At 38.1% G+C, this 10,655-nt stretch overlaps 2 protein-coding genes across 2 annotated transcripts; both read right to left on the reverse strand.

Moving 5' to 3' along the window:
- Nucleotides 1–249: 249 nt before the first annotated feature.
- Nucleotides 250–3,864, reverse strand: LOC137719378 (xylan O-acetyltransferase 1-like). The gene is made up of 5 exons (XM_068458421.2): nucleotides 2,983–3,864; nucleotides 2,720–2,891; nucleotides 2,028–2,227; nucleotides 1,770–1,928; nucleotides 250–799 (listed from the first exon to the last, which is right to left on the reverse strand). Exons 1-5 carry the CDS (start codon nucleotides 3,660–3,662, stop codon nucleotides 451–453), a joined length of 1,560 nt encoding a protein of 519 aa, XP_068314522.2. The 5' UTR covers nucleotides 3,663–3,864; the 3' UTR covers nucleotides 250–450.
- Nucleotides 3,865–8,297: 4,433 nt separating this feature from the next.
- LOC137719438 (2-oxoglutarate (2OG) and Fe(II)-dependent oxygenase superfamily protein) lies at nucleotides 8,298–9,806 on the reverse strand. The gene is made up of 2 exons (XM_068458475.2): nucleotides 8,895–9,806; nucleotides 8,298–8,730 (listed from the first exon to the last, which is right to left on the reverse strand). Exons 1-2 carry the CDS (start codon nucleotides 9,654–9,656, stop codon nucleotides 8,383–8,385), a joined length of 1,110 nt encoding a protein of 369 aa, XP_068314576.2. The 5' UTR covers nucleotides 9,657–9,806; the 3' UTR covers nucleotides 8,298–8,382.
- Nucleotides 9,807–10,655: the final 849 nt, after the last annotated feature.

Consider the following 10,655-nt stretch of genomic DNA (forward strand, 5'->3'; position numbering starts at 1 on the left):
ATGCAGATTACAGATATTCCTTGCATGTTTACGGTAGGTATGTGTAAATTGGCGCTATTAATCTCGGAACCTTTTATTATCTTGGTAGTAGGGTGCCATTAGAGTTTCTTGGCACGGATCCAATGACCAAAATCTAACAGTAAAAAAATCTCGATGTATAAAATACTCCAGAGCACAGTAAACTTGTCGGGAATTTAGTCGTCATTTTCGAAACTAGAAGTAAAAATAGGATGAGAAGAGAAAAGGACGTGCAGTTTAGCGTTTTCTTTATTTTCTTTCGATTATTAATTTTTCAATTCAGGTCGGGGGAGGGGGTATAAAAGAGTCCCTTTTCAGCCTAAACAAATTTTGTGAGACATTGGCCAAAAATTAGCATCCTCACTCAGCTCTCACCGTAGTCATATTGGCTGAATAAAAGAACCAAAAAATAAAAGAAAAAGTTCCTATCTGTCAAGAGCGGGAGATGATACGTGTGTAGAGGAACTCATTCCATGTGTCGGGCAACCCGGGGAGGCACCAATGGATGCAGTCTGCATAAGTGGCCGGGTCGGCTTGCTGCTCCGGCGTCAACAACTTGCCTTGCCTGATGGTGTGCACTGAGGTATGTGCATCTTTGCGGAACTCGGAGAGGGTTGTGATGTTGAGGAAGTGGACAGGCACTTTCATTGATTTAGTTATGTTGCTCGAAATCACAAAGAGCCTGCGGTCCGTGCCCACATGCACTGGAGTTGTCGTGTTCAAAATTGGTGTGGTTTCTTTTGCACATTTTATGCCATCGGGGTTGTCCCAATCCAAGCTCCTATTACATCACAGAGGTTATTAGGGTTAGAAAAAAAAGTAATAAACTCCATCAAATATGTTCGCCAAATGATGTATCAGGCGAGAAGTTTTGGTAAGACTGTTGGATTAGGACAACTCTCACGTTGAGTGAAACGAAAATGTAGTTACATACTTTTGTAAGAGAAGGATGACGTACTCTAGGTTCCTTCCCAAAATTTTCTCGTCTCCGTACATGTGTACATACTGCCACGTCATTTGGAAATATGTAGTGGTTAACCAACCAAAAATTGGGGTCAAATGAAACTTTGGTGTTCACTTTCATAGACCCACAATCAACCACCCACAAGCTCACGCTCACCTAAGGTATATTATTGTATTCTATGTTTCACTTTCACACACTATACAACCGAAAAATCAAAAAACATGCATTTACTACGAGGGAGAGAGATTCGATTTTGTGTGGGAAAAACAGGTGCAAGAAGGCATGCACTTGGCTTTAGCTCATTTATGGCTCGTTTGACAGTACTCTTAAAATGACAGAAAAAGTCTTTAGATAAAATATTTTTAGGTTTCAAATCATCAAAGTGCTTTCTGCAATAAGCATTAGTTATGTGCTTCTTGTAAGAAGTATTTCAAGTGTTTTTTCAATATTTATATGTATTTTTACTAAAGATTGGTTCGAAAAACATTTTTACAAAAAACGCCTTCAACTATTTTAAAAGCAATTTTAAATGAGCACTTAACTTACGTATGCACCAAACTAAGTTTCTTTAGCACGCATGCGGTGATGCATACTTCCAATTATTTTTTGAGATTATTTTAGTAGTTAAACGTGACTTTGATTATATAAATCTGTTGTAATTGCTGAGAATTGGCCATTATTATTTATGCTTTTGTTTTACGTTGTCTTTTTATGCAAAATTTTCCAAGACCGTTTCCACATTTTGAAGCAAAAGAAAAGAATTAAATAAAATGGTTGAGAAAATTACTTGATGTGAAGTGGAGACATGCTGTTGAAGAAGACGGTGGTCCGATTGGGATCAATGTTCTTGTCCACCCACTTAGCCCACGTCCTCATAACTCTCCGGTACGCCGACGGCCGGTCTATCTCATCGTACTCCGTCGCCCCTTGATCGAACGACCCTCGTCTTTGCGATCAAGACAACGAATAAAACCAAATTAAAAACTTGAAATTGCTGTGAAATAAACTTTTTATTTTTCTGGGTGCGTTTAGGTGGGCTACTTACAGAACTTTCATCTTGAAAGTGTTCATCCACCAAATGTATGTGTTGAAAATTAGATAGTCGACGCCCTTCCAATTTTCACCATGCTTGTTAATTGATTTGGGCATGATTATTCGATTTAATATGCTGTGCATGTTTGGATCATCTGAATTTGATTCCACCAGAAATGGCGCCCAATAAAACTCCACTGTTGCATTATAATCCTGAAACCACATAAATAAATCATAAGCCAATTTCCAAAATATGTAATTATCATAGGTGATTCAGTGATTGAGAACGAATTTTAGACTTGTATTCTATATGGCATGTTCTGAGTTCAATTTCTGGTCCTGGTGAATCACATAATGATGACAAAGAGGCTGAAATATCTATGTGAGTTTTCCTGACCCTCAGAATAATGGATTGTCGTGACAAAGCAAATATGCATTTGCCAGTAGAGATTTCATACTTTTGTAAGAAATGTCGTATAAACTGGTCATGGATGACGTGATCAACAACCTACCCACACTTTTTTAGTATATTTATTTTATTTTTATTTTCATGGGACCAACTTTCCATTAATTTTCATCATATATTGCAAGTGAAATGCTGGCATGGCTATCAAATTCATTAGCCCGTGCATGCAGAAATCATTTTTTCTACTAAAAAAATAGAAACTGAGAAAAGGTAAAGAAGAAAAACGAAGACATGCATACCTCAACTCTGAAAACAGAGAGGGAGCCATTCTTCACCAAGCTCTTCCTGCCCGGAGGAACAACAGACTGAGCAAAACAAATCATGGATTCCCACTGGTTTCGATTCAGTGAATCTCCAACAAACATCAGCCTCTTGTTCCTCAATTTCTCCAGCAACAATCTCGCATTAAACCTAATCACAACGATCACACACTAATCAAGACCATAATTAAACAAAGAAAACCAGAAATTAAAGCTAATAGTTGACAATTAAAGATTCATACTTTGGGAGATTACAGCCTCTGGGCTGCCATCTCCAATGCTGGTACAGAGAGTCCTTCCTTCCATTCCTCATGCACGTCACTTGCTCCGTAAGAAACTCACATTCTTCTTCTTTGTATAAAGGGTGAGTCACCGGATCGAAAACCCAATCTCCGTTGAACAAATCGCAATCTTCCGGCGGCAGTTCAATCTCGTCCTCTTCCTCTTCTTCCTGAGCAGAACCCAACAATTCAATCTTCTGATCGTCGTGTTGTTCGACGATGGATTTCAGATCAACCGGCTCTTGGGTTTCATCCGAATTGTTGTTCTCCAACTGGGTTTCTTCCGAATTGTGATTCTCCAACTGGGTTTCCTCAGAGTTGTGATTCTCCAAATGGGTTTCTTCCAATTGGGTTCTCGAGCTCAGAGACACTCTGTTTTGGGTTTCATGAACAGAGTCGGTCTGTTTCGTTTCTCGAACCGGGTCCCTCTGTTTCGACGACTGTTGTTCTTCCTGTAGCTCTTGAGCTTTGTGGTTCGAGAATGGAAACTCAGCGATGGACTTCACGTCCTCATTGTACATGAACACCCCGAAGAGGAAGACCGAAGAGACAACGACGAAGATGGAGAGGTGGTTGTTCTTGCGTACCTTCATTGCCGCAGATTCGGATAGAGAGAGAGTTTTTCTGCGAGGTAGCTGCATGAGATAGAGAGATGGAGGAGGAAGCAGGAAAATATAAGAAAAGTGAAAGACATGAAGGTGTGGATTAAGAGAGAATTAAGGGAGTTTTAGTAGGATTATTGGATTGTGATATTTGTTTAGTTGGGTGTTTGGTGAAATGTGTTTGTCTTCAAGAAATGGTTTCTGGCCTTTTGGTGGAGGGACAATTGTCTCTCTCAGTTGCTCTCTTGCTTATTTCTTTTCTATTTAAATAAATAAATAAATAATTCTAACTAATTCCCTTCAACTTGGCTCCATAGAGAGAGAGAGAGAGAAGTAGTCTCGAAGCTTCTGGCAAGTTGGTCCCAATCTGCAGGTGAATGAGGATGATTTGCAGGCTGTGGTGGTGATGTGGAACTCAACTCCATGGCAGATAATCTGTTTATGTTTACAGATTTTGATGGGGAAGCTTCAACTTTCACAGAGTTTTTTGGAGGTCCCACTGAGCTCTATAATTTTCTAGAGTCAAAGGGCTAATATAGTGATTTAATCTCATTACCTTTAATTTGCTCCTTTCCTTTTCACTAAATAATGTCCAATTTTTATGTTTGAGATAATGCTTGAACTTCATTCATGAGTTTGAACTTTGGTCATAATGTGCTTTGGCTTTTCAGATTAGATTGAGATACTAGGGAGATTAAATTTTTATATCGTATTTTGTAGATCACATGATGTGACAGTTGATGGTTAAATTTCTTCTTTAATGATTTAAAAAATGAATTCAATTATCAACTGTTGTATCATATAATCTACAAGATACGATTTAAGTAAATAGTCTCTCTATCATCATCCTTATTAAATTTATATATGCATGTTACTCATGTATGGCACAAGTTGAGTACATATGTATGTTATAAATATAGCAATATTTGTTTAGGAAAAATAGGTAATATTAGTTTGGTGATTATAAAGAGAAAATATTATTTTAGCAACAAATATAACCAATTTCTCATAATAATATAAATGTGGGTCTTAACTTATTATGTCATGGATAAGGAAGTAGAGTGAATAGGAGACAATTGTAAGCCTTAATCAAATAAAACATTTGCTAATGAACAAACTAATTAAACTAAAATTATGCTTCCAACTCTAATACCAAATGTTGGTTTTTTGTTGTTTGGACTCCAAAACTAGAAAAATGATGATGATTATAAGAATCAAGAGATTTTTCAGTGGGCCTAGAACACAATATGATTTGTCATATGTTATTATATAGGGTAATGTTCGGGTGACTAAATTTGTAGACAAAATCTACAAACTAAATGATATGTCACCAATAGGAATAAACACATTTATCAACGCTTAAGTCATACTTCAATTATTAATTTCTATGTCATTTAGTTTACAAAATTTTGTCTACAAATTTGGTCTCTCTAGCATTATCCTATTATATAAGTAGAGATAAGTTTTTTTTTTGCAAGTGTCCCTCCACTACTTATATGATAATATATAACGTATGTGCCCATGTTCTGAGTACATTGAAAAATCTCGCAAGAACCATCATTATTCTCAAAGTCATCCAATCATTTTTATTAAAAAAAGGAAAAAAAGGTTTACCCAATAATATTTCAATGTCAATATAAGATTAAGTTACATGAATTTTTATTGTCACATCTCAGCTGGGCCCCCACCACATCCCGGGCTCGACTCTGCCGTAACACGATATTGTCCGCTTTGGGCCCCTACCATACCCTTACGGTTTTGTTTCTGGGAACTCACACAAGAACTTCCCAGTGGGTCACCCATCATGGGATTGCTCTAGCGCAAACTTGCTTAACTTCGGAGTTCCTACGGAACCCGAAGCCAGTGAGCTCCCAAAAGGCCTCATGCTAGGTAAAGATGAGAATATACATATAAGACTTACATAATCCACTCCTCGGCACACTTCTGGCCAAGGATTGGCTCTAATACCAAATTGTCACATTCCGGCCTAGGCCCCCACTACATCATGGGCTCAACTCTGCCGTAGCACGATATTGTCCGCTTTGAGCCCCTCATGATTTTGTTTCTGGGAACTCACGCGAGTAGAACTTCCCAGTGGGTCACCCATTCTGGGATTGCTCTTGTGCGCTACTCGCTTAACTTCGGAGTTTCGATGAAACCCGAAACTAGTGAGTTCCCAAAATGCCTCGTACTAATTGAGGTGGGTATGCACATATAATGCATAGAGGATCCACTTCCCTAGGCGATGTGGGATGTTACATTTTTCGCATAGTATTGTTTATTACTATTATTTGATTTTATTTTGAATTTTTCAATATGAATGTAAAAAATAAACATGAGTACGTAAGAGGAGCAAAAAGGTGTGAGGAAACCATGTCTCTTATATTAATTACGACTAGTCATGAAGGTGTAGTAGAGTGATTCTAACCGTTGATATTTGTGGGGCCAGCTACTAAAATCAATCAACCCGTGTGTGCCTTCGCATAACATTTAACAACCATGATCAGTTAAAATGCGTGTGCGTTTCAATAAAACATCAACGATCACAATTAGTTTATGCATGTGCTCGACTAGCCCTAGCATTCCAATAAGCCCTGGAATTTCAATTAAGATTCACTCCTCAATCTAGCAATTAGCATGCACGTGACCTATCTTTGTCTCCAACAAGGAAGCTTCAACTGCCCAAGCGTATATTTGATGCATCATTAAGGCCAAGCCTCTTTCATAATGATGTGTTTTAGACGAACAAATCCAAATTATTGGTGCCTTTATGTTTGAGAAAAGTGAAGTCTAAGGAAAGCTTTTTCGTGGTGTAGTGAGTATACCAACATTCTCCTCCCTTATCTCTGCTCTTCCTGTTTGAGTGCTTACTTCCACTGTGTGCGTTGATGGTGGGATAGCTTGCTTGTTTTCCAAGTCAAGCCAGCCAACTGCTGCAGCAAAACCACTTCAACACGGACGTTTTACAGCTATGTCAATTCATAAAAATAGAAAATAAATATAAAAAGTATGTCATTTATTAAAAAGAGAAAAAAGAAAAAGAAAAAAAAACAACTACATGGAAAGAAATTGGTATTTTTGTATGTAAAATGTGATAACACAACTAAAAATCATTTACTATGGTCGATAATGTAAATTGCAATCCACCATAGTCATTATGCCTATATGTATTCGAACATGATAAAAAGTTCCAAGTATGTCTGTCATCAAACAATTTGCTATTACTTGAAATCTGAGGAGGACAAAGTATACATAAATATATGTGGAATATAAAAAAAACTATTATAAAGATTTTGCCTCGTTTGAAAATGCTACTCTATAAAGCACTATAAATCAATAGCGTTTTTTGTCGCAGCAGTTTGTTGTTTGCCGAGCAACCAAATATGTGCTTTTACGCCGTACAAAAATACTGTTTAATACTAAGTACTGTTTGGCTACCAAATAGAAAAAGCGATTACACCATCCTAGACAACTTCAATCCCACCTGTTGATGCCCTATCTAATGGTTGTCATGAAATCAGAACAAATAACATCACAAAAAGCCAACAGGTGGCCAAAGTTAAAACAAGAAAAAAGAAAATTTGATCTCTCATCTGCCCCTAAACCTAGAAGAACCCAGAAGCTCAGAGCCAGAAAAAGAGAGAAAAGAACCCAGAAGCTCTTCTCTCTCTCTCTAGCAAGAAGCAAGCCATAGTTGATGGCTGTCAAGATACGATATCAGCTGGTATGTCATTGCTCCTGACAACTCTTATCTTTTGATGACAGGTATGTCACTCCTTGTACAAAATGTTGTTAAGCTAGCTATTTTCTTCTCCTGTCGCCTGTCGTACGTACATAGATATCATGACTACATAGAATCCAAGCGTTTGATAAAACATGAAATTCTGCAAAATGATTAGGTTCTTCTTTCTGTGAAAAAGTGAATTGGGTTTTAATTAACAACATTGCGAATGCCCGACTTGGGACACCATTAATTAGAAGATAGAACTTAGAACCCATGAATAATATATATTAAGAACTTTAATTAATTATTTGTTTTTTATGTAATACCATTACCAACTATTTATCAACTAATATTCACATAACAATCACTTAGTATTACGGTCTAATGATATTCGTCTTCACTTGAAAGTGCGAGATCTTATATTTGATTCTCGTCAAAGACGAATTTGAACCGAATTATGCTAGTTCATTGTGAGGCTAAACCCACCCCTCCTCCATAGTGTACTCACATAACGTAATTATGTTTTGAGTACAAGTATTTATAATTAATTACTTTGTTAAAGGTGGGACAAAGAAAGCAAACAAAATAACAACAGATTGACGTGGGGAGAATACTTTGTAATTGATATTCTTGCGGGCTTAGGCCTGCCATTACCCAAAAAATGAAAAATGGTTCTTGGTTGTTCATAAAGCTTAAGTTTACATATATGTAGTATAGATGTGTGTGTGTAAGCTACTAAGATTTGATGGTGTAGGTAGGGCTTGTCGTAGGCCAACCCAAACCCAACTCCTCTATATATATCGTTTCGATCTTCTCACATCAAAAACTGTTGAGTAGTATGTAATTACATTCGGACCGTTGATGCATGTCAGATCTAAAAATTTAATCAGAAAAGTAAATGACAAGGTATTAACATCTCTTTAAAAGATATAAATTTAAGCTTCAATGAGTTACCAAACGAAAAACAGCTGAGTTTATTCCGGAAATAAAAAATAAAAACAACAACATGCTGCATTTCTAGCTATGAAATATAAATTAAAATTGTTTCTTGATACGATATCTGTCCAGTGGATCTTTGAAAAATAGGCGTTCATGATACACTCTCCAAGCATAGTCTTCGAGACAAAATGACTTAAACAACCTTCCTGCTTCTCTTTCGCCACCCCCACATCTAGCGTCGATTTGATCTCCTTCATCATCATTATCATCATCTCTGTCATTTCCATCAATGGCTGCAATTTGAAGAAGAGGAGACAATGTACTGTCCATGGGAAGAGTCACCAACAGCGACATTGATATGCAGCGACCTGATGGCTTGGAGTCGTTTCCCAAACATGCCACTGGCCTTCCTCTCACTTTCTTCAACTTCCCATTACTCCATACCTGCACATATATAATATCACCATTTCAATATATATATATATATATATGGTTAGAACTGGAACATGCGCTTTAGACACATATTTTGTAAAATTCACTCTGTAATGTATTTCGTCTAAGGCTGTCGTTTCTTACAGTAATATTTGGAGTTTTAAAACAAAACTTACTTGAGCAATGTCACCAATGGTAACCATGATTGAATCCACCTGCGGTAACACCGAGAGCCAACCGGAATCCGCCAGCAAAGAGTACTTCTGACTACTTCGGATTTGGTACTGTAACCCGACTACATACGGGTAAAACCGACCCGCCGTCTGCGACTTCTTATCGGGTAAGCCCTCAGAGATCCACATCATGGTAGAAAACCGGGTCGGGTCATCTTTCCCTAGTGGGTTCTGAAACCCTAATGAGCTACAAAGCAGCTCGATGACCTCCATCCCCACTTTCTCCAAAGCACGAGTGAACTCGCGCAAAGAAGTTAAGGTCAACTCGGTCGACTCGGTGGAACACAACGAGTCCAAACAGAACGACTCACCGAGTCCGTCTCCGTTATCCTCGTCGTCGTCTTCAAACCCTAAGGGCCAGCTCTTGGGGACGGATGATTGTTTTTGGTGTGCGGGAAGGTCGAACAGAGAGAGCGCTTCTGACTCGGCCGAGTTGGCGAGTTGGGATGGGATGGGGTGGTTGGTGAGCTGGAAGAACCCAAGTTGAGAAGCACAGGAGAGGAGGGTAGGATCGGCCTGGACGTCGGAGAAAGAGATCGATTGTGGACACATCGTGGGAGGTGAGCGGCGTGTGGGATGGGACGAGAGAGTGGGAGGAAGACGGTGGAGGAGCCTCGAGAGGGCATCTGCTGTCGCGGCATCTGAGGTGGACATGAGGTTGTTGGAGGGTGTTGGGGGTGGTGCTGAGGTGGCGCCGCCGTGCATGGTGGCAGTGGTAGCTGCTGCTGTTGCTTGTGTTTTGAGAGGATGTGTCCTTTGATGTATGAAAAGGGTTGGAAATTATGACTTCTCGTAGGGCAGCATTATCATGAAGTGCCTCGCTCGATTTTATAAACATCCATCTATTCACGTGGGAGAGGGAGACCAAATGAAACGGATGTAATTAAATTGTTAATTACAAGTTCCTATCGAATTATTAATCTAGACTACAAATTCAAATAATTTATGTGTATATTCTCAAATTAAAATTGAATAACGTAATATATTAGGATATCGAATATGCATCGAGATAAACTTTCTTATATTAGATACACAGTACAATGCTTGTCCGGCTTTAATTCCATAACAGCATGAGTGTGCTGCATCTGAATACTACATTATCACAGATGATCAATATTCTTTTCAAATTTAGTGAACCCAAAATATTCGTAACTTATGCTGGTGTAATGGCAATCTGCTGCCTTGTTGTGAGGGAAGTTGTGCCTCTGCTGTTGCTGGCACGTCGCACGCCCTGCTATTTAGGTTTTATTTATTCATAAAGTACGAGATTAACGAGTAATTAATCATCTCAAAACTCGCATCCTGTTTCTGAAAACCAAAAAGCTGATCGAATATCTCCTTATACTACCCATTTAGCCTAAAAAAACTTAAATAATTAAACAGTTCCCCAAAAGCCATATCTCAGATATATGGGAGGTTATGCTTGAGTTTTGGTTACTTATTTTTATCTCTCATACATTTTTCTTAATTTTCTTTAATTCATTCGATCATACAGCAGAAAATTCAGAAAAGTACGTAAGAGGTAAATAATGGTTTGTGAATAACAAGATTATATTGGATCTACAATTTGGCAAAAAAAAAAAAAGAAAAAAAAAAAAAGGAACATCTTAGCAAATGCAAAGTAAAACATTATTTTGAATGCTACATGATTCTCTTGATTGGATTGGTTGATGTTTATCTCAGTGAAAAGACCGAAGAGGAAAG

This window comes from Pyrus communis, chromosome 1, assembly GCF_041283825.1.
Source record: "Pyrus communis isolate YQ-2024b chromosome 1, ASM4128382v1, whole genome shotgun sequence".
In the NCBI taxonomy this organism is placed as follows: domain Eukaryota; kingdom Viridiplantae; phylum Streptophyta; class Magnoliopsida; order Rosales; family Rosaceae; genus Pyrus; species Pyrus communis.

Excerpts from the sequence above, each read along its gene's own strand:
- LOC137719438 (XM_068458475.2), bottom strand. The coding sequence starts at position 9,656 with ATGCACGGCGGCGCCACCTCAGCACCACCCCCAACACCCTCCAACAAC. Across the intron at positions 8,731-8,894 it reads CCATTGGTGACATTGCTCAA|GTATGGAGTAATGGGAAGTT; the intron begins GTAAGTTTTGTT and ends ATATATGTGCAG.
- LOC137719378 (XM_068458421.2), bottom strand. The coding sequence starts at position 3,662 with ATGCAGCTACCTCGCAGAAAAACTCTCTCTCTATCCGAATCTGCGGCA. Across the intron at positions 2,892-2,982 it reads AGAGGCTGTAATCTCCCAAA|GTTTAATGCGAGATTGTTGC; the intron begins GTATGAATCTTT and ends CGTTGTGATTAG. Across the intron at positions 2,228-2,719 it reads TCTCTGTTTTCAGAGTTGAG|GATTATAATGCAACAGTGGA; the intron begins GTATGCATGTCT and ends ATGTGGTTTCAG.